At 36.4% G+C, this 12,869-nt stretch overlaps 1 protein-coding gene across 1 annotated transcript in view; it reads left to right on the forward strand.

Moving 5' to 3' along the window:
• The first annotated feature begins 8,549 nt into the window (after positions 1–8,549).
• The window catches only part of LOC107601649 (repulsive guidance molecule BMP co-receptor a), a 12,736-nt gene continuing 8,416 nt past the window's right edge, over positions 8,550–12,869 (forward strand). The window contains exons 1-2 of the mRNA XM_016293906.1: positions 8,550–8,603; positions 11,115–11,230. Coding sequence (XP_016149392.1) covers positions 8,590–8,603; positions 11,115–11,230 — 130 coding nt within the window. The 5' untranslated portion in view covers positions 8,550–8,589. The remainder of the gene's footprint in view (positions 8,604–11,114; positions 11,231–12,869) is intronic.

Below are 12,869 nucleotides of genomic sequence, written 5' to 3' on the forward strand. Positions count from 1 at the left end.
AAAGCAACAATTTGAGACCAGAAACGCATCACGTAACTGTAAGAGTAAATAATAATTATAATAATGATGATAATAATAATAATAACTATGCACCCGTTTGTAAGGAAGCTTGTAAATTAACTAATTTCTCTATCCAATGCTGTCACGTCACGTGACAAAAGAACAGATGATTCGAAAGACTCGAGAGATGAACTAATCAATTCTCTTTCCGGCTCAGACTGCATTGGTTAAGTTCATGGGGCTGTCACGTGATGAACGAACGACTCAAACCCGAAGACTTGTCAGATAAGAGGTGAGGTGAGCTAATCATAGACTGAAGACCCAGGTAAACAATTAATTAATCTTTTCTGTTTCTTATAGCAGTTTTGTATTGTTTGTAGTGTGATCAACGTTTTTATGTAAGTAGTAGACGTGTTAGGGAAGTAACATGTAACATTTTAATTATATTTTGCTAAAATGAACGAAATGACTCGAAAAAAAGATTCGTTCATTTTGCTGAATGAGACTCAAAGGTCCGAGTTGGTAAAATGATCCGAACTTCCCATCACTACTAGATTAAAACAAGGGAATGGTCCAAATGGATTGAGCATTGTTTGGTCGGCACACACTGATGACATCAGAGAGTTGTGATTGGTTGATTGAAATGTTGATCCAGGATCAACAAAGGATATTAAAAACATCTTTCTCCATTGACAGTCATTCATAATTTGCCATGCATTCTGGCTAATTTGCTAATATTTCTCTATATAATAGTGGGGCCACTGCACCAGCTGAGCAATTACAATAAATTGTGAAAGTTTTCTGCAAATATTAGACCTTTTTGGTTGGTTCAAGCATGAAGATCGTTTTCTCGATCTTTCTCAACTGATCATATTTCTACTAACATATAACTTTATAGGCAATGACATAGATTTGTATACAAAGTGCAAAATTAATAGCTATTAACTTAATTTGAATATGTAAAAAGTAGAATTTGTAATGATCATGTGAGATAATGAGATAATTGGAGCTCTGTATTTGAAGATCCAGTCTTACCCGAGTAATTATAATCACCTGCCACCTATTCTTTAGGATTAGGTTGATGCATTATTCGTGAAGTCTAAAGAAGAAGGATTATCCTGATATGCGCTGTGGGAGAAAGAGATAAATGAAGGTAGTTATTTCAGTTGGCACAGCAATCACAGATGGGGGTGTTCCTAACAGGCAGTTCTGACAGATTTGTTTGGAGTTTGTCTAAGACATGCCTTGGTGTCATGTCTCATTAGTTATTGCTGAATCACTGAATTACCTTATCAGCAGGAAATAGCTGATGACAGGGTCAGTTAAACCAATCAGTTTGAAGTTGGTAAGAGTAATTTTAAAATATCAGACTTCTGTTCTGTGACAGCAATATATATATATATATATACTTCTAGCATGTATTTATGTATTTTATGTATTATGCAATTATATCATGATGACAAAAAAAAGATATACAAAATGTGTTTTTAACTTCAGATGAACTCCTTAAAAAACAAATACAATTAATACAAAACAGCCTACGGTATTATGAATGAGCCCTTTATTAGTTTAAAGCAGTACGTTTGAATAAGATCATGTTGTGGTGATTGATCTCTGCTATTGTGAGTCATATGATGGAGGGGTTAATGAATGTGACAAATCTATTTGCTTATCAGTCCCGTACTACAAATAACAAGGAATGTCCCTGCAGGGAAAACCGGGATGACTGAGAATGTAAACAAACCTGAATCTATAAGTTCTGTCATACTCAGAATTAATGAGAAGCAATAAGATGTCCTTTCCCGCATATAGCATTTGTATTCATTACATGCAGATGGAGGTCGGACATAATTAACCTTAAATTGCTTTGCTGTGTGCATATTTAAATATGAAACTGGTCCCACAAATGCACATCTGCATATATTCCTATATAAAAAGAACACCATAGGATTGAAAGCCTCTTTTTGGCTTTTTGCACATCACTGGCATATTAAAGCAATGTACACTTGAAAGCATTTTAAACTACACATATACTTCATTATTGTTGTGTTGAGCTGTGAAGAAGATAACATGGCGACAGCTCTGTGTAAGCTGCTGTTTAGAAAGCTTAGTGCGGATATTCACTAGCCCACATATACGCTGATAAAGTTCCTCCCTAACAAAGGGGAAAATGACAGTCTAGCCATTCTTTCAACTTATCTACCTAATTACACACAACACAATAGAAATTAGATAAACCTTCCTTTCATCATGCTTTCGGCATTGTTGTAAGCATTCTTCTGAAATGTGTGACCATACTTCAGATCATAGTGTTCCTACAGCAGGCTGTTACACAAACACTCATAAAATAAGCATTGGCTAGATTCACTGTGCCCAATCCTCTGCCTTTTCATGAGACAAATTGGAAAATTAAAGGTTTCACCCAGATTGGGATCCCACGGTCTCTTTCCATAATTACTGGCTGGACTGGCTCACTCTCCGGCAAGTCTTATACTCACCTCACGTTCTGTTATAGTGGCCAAGGCTTTAAGACGTGCATAAAACTGACAGGGTGTCTATAATGAATTACACGAAACATAATGAGATTGGCACTGTCAGTATTCAATCATGAAGCAAATGAAAGGAAATCAAGGGGAGTAAAAAGGAGGGGAGTTATTGATTTTTCTTCATTTTTTGTTGTATTAACTACAGCTGATTGTATCCGTTTACAATTCTGAATGAGTAACCACTGAAATCAAAGTCTTTGTGTTAGGCCAAAATATAATAAATTAGTTGCTGGGTTTTTTTTTTCATTCAGTGCATGTGTGACATCCTGTAGCTGTCTGGCCCTTGATGTGTTCTTTTTTTTCATCTTGTATGTTATGTGGTTTCCTCTCTCCGACTCATATTGCATTTATCCATTACTATTTTCACTTGTGTTGTTCTCACCATTTTTTTATTATTTTATGCTGTTATTTCTTTCTTTTAAACACTCTCACTTGCCTGGGTCTTCCTGCACAAAATAGCCAACAGTTGAACGTGATTTTTATGTATCCTGCTTGAAGTAGATGAAAATATTATGTATCTGAAGCTGTAATTAAATATTGAGAAATAGTGTGTATTATATGTTTATAATTGTTTAAATGCCGCTTAATCATTTATGAGAAGGAACCAAGTAGAGTACACATACGCAGTTACTTTTTTGGTTGATATAATCCTTAGGTGTAAATATATAATTGCCTTTTCATTATTTTTTCAGTTTAATTTAAATTTGTAGTTAAAATAACTAAAAATAAATGTATTTTAAAGTTTAGAATTAGACACCCTTTGCAAACAGGCTTACGCTGGTAACTCATCAGTGGACTTTACTCGTCAATATAGGCTATATTTTTTCACACTTTTCTCATTCTATATTTCTGACGTTCCAAAAGCGCCTCTCTACTGGAAGAGAATGAATGTTCATTTTCAATAATCCAGTCTGTAGTTTTTGTTCAGACCAATGTGAAAATCCACCCACATAACCCCATTTTAAATTAATATAATAATTTATACTTCTGAGCCCTGGTTTAAACGCTCAATTGTTGTCACGGTTGTGTCAGGAGGAAGGTGAAGGAGACAGCTGGTGCAAACCAAACTTTCAGTTTAATAATAAAAAGGCAGAAGGACAATCGGAAACACAACGTAGAATAACTGTGACCGGACAACCAAAGACTGAACAGACTGGGGCTTAAATACAAGACAAACGAGGGGTAATAAACTAGACACAGGTGATGCAGGTAAACGAATAATTAAACAATGAGCAAAGGAACTAATGAAGACAGGAACAAGACCAAATAAGGAAAAACAGGAACCAAACAGGAAACACAATGAAAACTAAGACAAAACACATTCCAAAAGCGCCTCCTACTGGAAGAGAATGAATGTTCATTTTCAATAATCCAGTCTGTAGTTTTTGTTCAGACCAATGTGAAAATCCACCCACATAACCCCATTTTAAATTAATATAATAATTTATACTTCTGAGCCCTGGTTTAAACGCTCAATTGTTGTCACGGTTGTGTCAGGAGGAAGGTGAAGGAGACAGCTGGTGCAAACCAAACTTTCAGTTTAATAATAAAAAGGCAGAAGGACAATCGGAAACACAACGTAGAATAACTGTGACCGGACAACCAAAGACTGAACAGACTGGGGCTTAAATACAAGACAAACGAGGGGTAATAAACTAGACACAGGTGATGCAGGTAAACGAATAATTAAACAATGAGCAAAGGAACTAATGAAGACAGGAACAAGACCAAATAAGGAAAAACAGGAACCAAACAGGAAACACAATGAAAACTAAGACAAAACAAACTGAACCTGTGATAATTATGAGGTTTATCATTTTATAATTTATTTTGTTTTTGTGAAAACCTGTATCTCAACTGTAAATCAGTTGCTATTTCGTGGTCTACAACATAAAAGAAAGCCATTATAACATGTACATGAAAAATGTAGAAACGCTGGACACGACTATGGGGCACCATTGTGCAGCAGCAAGCATCACAACAAAAAAAGAACCTCAAGGTTTATCTAGGAAAATGTGTGCAAATGTATAGGGCCCCATTGCTATATTTTGCCTGGGGCCCCCAATTCACTAAATCCACACCCCAATTGAGCAATTCTTCAAAGAAGAATTTTTTTTTAAATTATTATTATTACAATGACCATTCATTATGATGCTGAGCTTGTTGACGCAGTAGCTGTTCACACAAAATGCATTTTTGCATTCCACTGCACTTTTCAATTGTTTTATGTAAACATACTAGATGGATGCCTTTGACCATTGTGCTTGTGTCTTTTGCATGACAGTTGCATTTTTAGAATGCCTTGTCAAGTTAAAAGCACATTCTGAGGCCCTGTTTTTTTATTTTACTGCCCTGCGTCTCACATTTTAAAATGAAAAAATGCATTCCATGTGAACAGCCCCTCAAATACTTGTGTTAAATGTGCAATATATTTCACTCACAAACATGCTGTTGTTCCGAATATCAGAATAGGCAAGAGGCCACAGGTAATCTGACATTTAGATAAATATTGATTAGTTTATATCGAGTTACTTACATTTAAAAAAAATATTGCCAGTTACTTTGTCTATTTTTGCTTAACCAACGAAAAAGTTCTCAAAAAAAAAATCAATGCACAATCAGCCTCCACGTTTCTAAACAAGTGCTGTTTTTTTTCCTGAATGATTGAAAACCGGGAAAAATCTCCATCACTAATGTACCCTGGAATGGCAAACTGTCAAATGAAGTGATAGAATAAAAAAAGTACTTTTTTGTATTAATGATTAGGTCAGCTATGAATCTCTATTCATGTTCTGAAATGAATACACTAACTCTGTATGCTATGAAAAGCCCTCCGCCTCCCCAGCACCACCTGCCTAGATCTACTACAATGTCTCCCTCTTTCTTATTACATAAATTGTATATACTAAACATTTAGCAGAAGCAATTTGTACTTGCTCTGCAGCAGCAGAAACCATGGCTCCGGCTGCAGCAGCGTAGCAGATCTAGTCCACCAAACCTATACACTCCATAAATAAAATGTTTTAGAAACTATCCCGAGAGTTGTTATGGCTGAAATATTAATATTCCCTAATTGCTAAATTTAACAGGACTTGAAACATGTTTCATGCATATGGGACTAGCATAATGTAGTCAGGTCATAGTGGTTTATTTCTTGATGGCCCCTCAAATACTTGTGTTAAATGTGCAATATATTTCACTCACAAACGTGCTGTTGTTCCGAATATCAGAATAGGCAAGAGGCCACAGGTAATCTGACATTTAGATAAATATTGATTAGTTTATATCGAGTTACTTACATTTAAAAAAAATATTGCCAGTTACTTTGTCTATTTTTGCTTAACCAACGAAAAAGTTCTCAAAAAAAAAAATCAATGCACAATCAGCCTCCACGTTTCTAAACAAGTGCTGTTTTTTTTCCTGAATGATTGAAAACCGGGAAAAATCTCCATCACTAATGTACCCTGGAATGGCAAACTGTCAAATGAAGTGATAGAATAAAAAAAGTACTTTTTGTATTAATGATTAGGTCAGCTATGAATCTCTATTCATGTTCTGAAATGAATACACTAACTCCGTATGCTATGAAAAGCCCTCCGCCTCCCCAGCACCACCTGCCTAGATCTACTACAATGTCTCCCTCTTTATTATTACATAAATTTTATATACTAAACATTTAGCAGAAGCAATTTGTACTTGCTCTGCAGCAGCAGAAACCATGGCTCCGGCTGCAGCAGCGTAGCAGATCTAGTCCACCAAACCTATACACTCCATAAATAAAATGTTTTAGAAACTATCCCGAGAGTTGTTATGGCTGAAATATTAATATTCCCTAATTGCTAAATTTAACAGGACTTGAAACATGTTTCATGCATATGGGACTAGCATAATGTAGTCAGGTCATAGTGGTTTATTTCTTGATTCTAAAATGGACAGTCTAGTCCTGCTCTGCAGTTACAAGGACATGACTCAGAGCAGCCAGTCTTGTTTCTATCACTTGAGTTACTTTCTGGATCTGTGCCATTTACATTTAGACTGTCTAATTACATTATTTGTACCTTGACTGCTTTTAGTAAGAGGTTGCATGTAATTACACAACAATAAACCAAGTCTAGCTGATACAATTTGTTTGTATGACATGTTTGTAATTATATACGCCTACTTTTAAGGATTTTCTTATATAAACACACTGTAGTCTGAACTTTTGATTTGCAATCATGTTAATGGATGTTAAAGTTGGGTTTCATCTGATTCAGCTTGTTCTCTTGTTTAATTTGACACATAGGATAAATGTAGGGTTTTAGAGGGTTTGGGAGCCAGGATAGACTCAAACCTGGGTCCCTGTGAGCCAACATCTGCTGGGCATGTGCACAGCTCTGACTAGAACTATTTTTTTAAAGGTCTAAAGCTGCATCTGAAATTGCATACTTCCCTACTATATAGTAGGCAAAAAAACTATATGTGAACAGAATAGTATGCCCAAATTCACAGTATTCATATAGGCAAAAACGTTCTGAAGTGTGCCTCTGATAGACAATTTACTATCCCACGAGGCCTTGGGAGAGGATTTGAGAATGCCAGTGAGGTGACACAACTGACGCTGATAGGTCACATGACAACATGATGAATACAGTATGTTCAGATTACATTCATGCTACACATGGGCACTAAGTAATTTCTTATTCAGAAGAAATACCTACTCAGAGAGTATGCGATTTAGGACACAGCCCAAGTGTCAGCGTTATTGCTTTCACTCATAACGGGGTTTCTCTGTGTAGAAAGTGGTAAGCGGAAAAACCTAAACTGGAGTCGAGTGAGTACTGAATGCTGTGAGAGGGGGAGGGGAAACCACTGACACTCTGCTCCATTATATATTCCATTCCAGACCAGCTTTCAGTCTGTATGTTGCTTGGTATTACTCAAAGCTTGATGCTTCTGCAATTTTCAGACTATTTTTGTTTGCTGTAGTCGAACAAATAAGAACCGACTAGTCACTGTCTGATATATATTGTATTTGGATATAATTTTATACATACATATATAATATATATATATATAATATTCTGTGTGAACAGCTGTTGTATATACTGCTGTATGAAGCAATATCACACTCACAATATCGGTTATTACATGTGATTTTGCACATGTAATTTTGATGACCACATTAAATTCATACACAACATTTAAAATGTCCATGACTATTCTATTAGTGTTAAAGACCATCCAGTAGTTGGATGGATGAACAACACACCATTAGATTAATTTACACAGTTTAAGGTTAAGTAATAGATTGGGTAACTACTTTAAGTTGTTGCAGATAGGTATGGTAATTATATCTAGATGTTTGACACACACACACACACGTTTTAAACACTTATTAAATTACAGACAGAAAATGCTTAAACAAAATGTGTTCTTTCTAATCCAGTTACATTATAATCTTAATGTTAATCCTAAAGGTTGATTTAACAGACATAAACCTGTATTGACTATGACAGTGTGGAGAGTTGGAGACTGCAGCGCTGATCATTGTGCCTCACACTTTCAAACTCGTCGGTTCACAACACTGAGGCGAGGAAACGAGCCAGCGCTATCAACACTGCTGCCCCGAGGGCTCTTCCCACTCAAGTCCCGAGAGCCACAGAGGAATCTTGGGAATACCACGGCAAAATGAAGAACACTGTTGATTCGAAAACATTTCCGAGGTTTTCCTTTTTATAGTTTGTGTCTCGATAAACTGGTTTACGGATCATACCTTCATTTCCAGATCACGACACCGATGAAAATAACATCAGTCGCCGCAAGTCGATCAGCAGCGTGTAGACAAAAACCGATTTCGCCTTTCAAATAATAAATGATAAACAAGTGACATCATGCAGGGACGACAGCAGTGCTTGACCTTTAGTTTTACAACGATGTATAGACCTAAATAAGAATTTCGGATTACTGATACAAAGCACGCCTGCACCCGCTTCAGTCCGGATTCGACCCGCAAGCTCCCGGTTCCGCAAAGAAACTCAACCCAAAAGTGTTGAAGAGCTCCATGCATTCAAAAAGGTGGGTTCTGAGTGATTTCTTGACAAATAACTTTTGTCAAATGACAAATGATTATTTTGAAAAATTCAGCAGTGGTTACTTTAACAGTGAAGACCTCCTCTTAAATGATATAGAGAACATTATATTGCATATCTTATGGTTTTGACTTAAACGTCTGCAACACATAAAGTAGTCGAGTTCTTTTTCTTCAGTGCTGATCTAAATGTAAGGATTGGGTTTAATATTAGGAATAATTTAATTTTTTGCATTAATTTGGATAGAAGAAAGGGAGAACGGGATTTTTAGATGTTATGCATAGCACTAATGAGCGTTATTTTGCTGCGTCTCTAAATTTTAATATTTTACCCTCTGTCGCACGAGAAATCATAGAGACTCTGCTAATGATCAATTAAACTCACTAATGGTTGAACATCTGTGTTGGCTCATTAAAGATAAGGTATCATAATGTTATGTTTTGACTTGATGTACCTCCAATTAATTTTCTCTAATCTCAAAATAAAATGAAGACATCACAGTTGAACTGTAAATAATATAGTGGTTCTTTCAAAGCCTTATATACTAGGATGCATCTCTGGAGATATCATTCATTCTCCACCACTGTGCAAGCGCCATCTGTTGGACTGCAACAGCTGACCACTAAAAACAAAACCATATAGCCTGCCCTATAACAACTTCACATTCCCTCCTCTTCTTTAGGACGTTTCCGTTACTGTGACCTGTCAAAATCTCAACAAGACTTTTATGATCAGACTGTTTATTACTTTAATTAATAGCTTTTATACTTTATAGATGGGCAAGCATCATTCATTCTTCATCTTATGTTCACACAAATAAAAAAGTAGTCCAAGTATGATTATGTATTATATAAATATTAAAAATGTTATAGTAGTTAATCTTAAGGTAACCTGTCAGGGGGACTTAATGAAGCAACTGCAATGACATGAGCTTGTTAGATCTCTTAACTGGTGACACATCACATATTGGCTAGATGATTTAAAAACCCTATGCCATTGACAATGTATGCTGATGCTTAGGGTGCATTTATGTTGACAGAGACAGTGATTATGCAAACATCATTGCAGTTTAGTTGTGGGTGGTTTAAATGAGTATGTAACACAGAGGTGTTCAATCCTGCTCCTGGGGCTACTGTCCTGCAGAGTTTAGCGCCATCCACAATTAAACACACCTGAACCAGAAATCAAGATCTTCAGGATTACTAGAATCTTCTAGGCATGTATGTTGGGATAAGCTAAACTCTGCAGGACGTTGGCCCTTCAGGACCAGGATTGGACCTGCTTTAACCCATTAGCCAGCTATATATGTCATATATATTACTTGGACAGTCTAATGAAACAGACTGTAGCATTTTAATCATATGTGTGTGTGTGTGTATGTATGTATGTGTGTGTGTGTGTGTGTGTGTTTGTGTGACAAATGAGGACATACATTTGTATAACGACAAAGGTATGACATAGGTATTACAAGGAGAAGGTGACTTTTCAGGACACTACCCCATGTCCCCACTTTTCAAAACGCTTATAAATCACACAGAATGGAGTGTATTGAAAATCTGAAATAGCACAAAGTTTCCTGTAAGGGGTAGGTTTAGGGATATATGTATATATATATATATATCCCCTATATACGTTTCAAAATAAAAAAGTTTATTGAAAGTATGTTTTATTCCGGATTACAATTATAACAAGTAGCAACAACATTAAAGTAACAATTTATTGTTAATATAAAAGTGATATAAAAGAATGAATTCATATGTATTTGCAAAATAATTGTTAGCCTAGGCTATATAATATGAATCTATTTCTTCAAAATGGGGCTATTTTTTCCACCGTATGTGACCACCATCATGTATTATGATTTATATTAGACAGACAGAGCAATCTTTTTTGGATACATTAATAATAGAGGCTTTAATTATTATGTAGGCCTATACTAAATCTTTTTGTGCACAGATGGGATTAAATGGGCAAATTGGCGAATTTGTGTAGAAGACACAAGTAAGCTATTTAATTACCAAGGTAATTTTAGTACTTGATAAATACATTTTCACTCTCATTTTGATTCTCTCAAAACTGAAAATGCATACAACCGCACAGGAAAGTTACACTTGAGCTATTTATTAAAAAGTAACAAGTAATGCGTTCACTTTCTTGAGCTCGCAGACATGGCAAACGGCTGAAGTTCTTTTCAAAGCTGCAGGCGTAATTTGAAACTAGTGAGGGGTTGGTGGCGAAACAGTGACTTCTTATTGGTGCACTTCTTAGTGTAGGCTGCACCCTTGACACTAGCGAACTGGAAGATCGATGGCACGTTTCTAGGGAGGGTTGGGAATGTGTGAACACGGAGAATACCTGACAAAAAGCAGCGATACTTGTACGACGGAAGGGCGTGCGGCATGATTCGTTATGTTGCGGTTCTTCAGCAACTTATAATCAAACGGAAAGTCACAGCATTGCTCTAATTCGCCTTTCCTCACATCGTTGGTGTAAATAGGGTGAGGAGAAGAGCGCTGTCCCGTGCTGGATGGATGGTTATGGGGAAAGGAGCAGGACCATCGGCGCTACAAGTCTGCCAGTTCGTTGTACTGTTTCTCTGGCTGTTTCCAACAGGTAAGAAAAACATTTATAATCTAATTCGAGATTTTGGACTGGAAATAAGTACACGTAGGCCTATATGTTTTTTGTTTGGAATTGAATTGTCGAAGCAATGATGTAGTAACCTAATCCTTACAAAACAGCAAACACTCAAGGCAATTAATCATGTTGAAATAACGCAGACAAACGCATGATTTGTTACTTAGCAGCAAATTAAACGCAGTTGGGTGTATTTTGTCTTGTCATGACCCAGTTATGGCTGGCAAAAGTTATTTATCTTCCAAAACATTGTCTGTGCATTCCTTCATTATGCACGCTTGAATAATGTTGTTTATAACTTTCAAGTTTACGCTACACATAATACATTTAAGTTGAAGGTGTTACATTTCGATCTAAACTTTTTCGCATTGAATAAGTTGCGCAAAAAACAAAAACAAATGTGTGCAGAGTTAAGAGTGATGATTTTAGTTGTTTTCGAGCCATTGTTTAAAACCTTGCGAGAAAAGCGTGGTGCTCCGAAGGTTCGGTTCGATTCTGCTGCACTACCGCAGTGTTTCCCACAGCTCTGGCGGAGACGTGCTATTGTGTTTGGGGGAAGGGAAGCGAACTTGTGGGGGCAAAATTTCCCAAAACCATTTCACAAACACAGTAAAGCGTTTTAGAACGTGTGCACTAGTGAAACAATGTTCTTAAATGGAACGAAAACTTTTTAAAATCTAAAAATGAAGTTGTAGGCTATTTTAAATAGATATAAGTGTATGGTTAAATTCACTCAAAAATTAGTCTGAATTAACAGTACTGTAAATACGGTAGTCTATGCATTGACTTCACAGTGAACAGTAGTAGAAAAAGACTTTAAAGTTAAAGGGGTCATATGATGAAATTTTAAGTTTTCCTTTCTCTTTGGAGTGTTACAAGCTGTTCGTGCATAGATAAGATCCCTAAAGTTGCAAAGACTAAAGTCTCAAACCCAAAGAGGTATTCTTTATAAAAGTTAAGACTTGTCCACTCCCTCCTAAAACGCCTGTTTAAACACGCCCCCACATGTCTACATCACTGTGTGGGAAGATTTGCATAACGCCGCCCAAATGTTCATGCAAAGAAAGAAGGCGTAAATTTTATTCTCTCTGTTGCCGTTGCTGCTTCTGACTCACAGCCTGTAAGTACGTTTTCATTAGGGATGTAACGATTAACCGCGAGCCGGTTGAAAATCGATTTAAATATGTGATGATTCAAATCGGTTGAGATGCTAAACAAATCGCGATTCAATTAGGGGTAGGAGTTTATATGAATGTATGTCTGAGGGGAACTTACTGTCTTTAGAAAAGTTTAGATGGTATTTTCTCTTTTCATCTTGCCTATAAAGCATATTAAAGTTCATAAGTGCAGCGCTGCTTTGTTTACAGCAGAAACCAAGGAAACGCTTTAAGCCCCACCTGCTGGCAGAGAGTGAATCTGCGTCTCATTCAGCTCATCTGCTGCTTCTGTTTCATGCAGATATTTTTATGTATAGTTTCACAAAACTGAAGTCAAACCATTCTGTTTTTGCTTCAAATTTCGAAATTATACAATCTAATTTAGATTAAAAACTACTCATGTTGCATGTCTGCAGCATCTTTGTTTGGATCATGATTAAAATGCAGTGGTTGCCTCT

Source organism: Sinocyclocheilus grahami, unplaced genomic scaffold (assembly GCF_001515645.1).
Source record: "Sinocyclocheilus grahami isolate Dianchi unplaced genomic scaffold, SAMN03320097.WGS_v1.1 scaffold309.1, whole genome shotgun sequence".
NCBI lineage: Eukaryota > Metazoa > Chordata > Actinopteri > Cypriniformes > Cyprinidae > Sinocyclocheilus > Sinocyclocheilus grahami.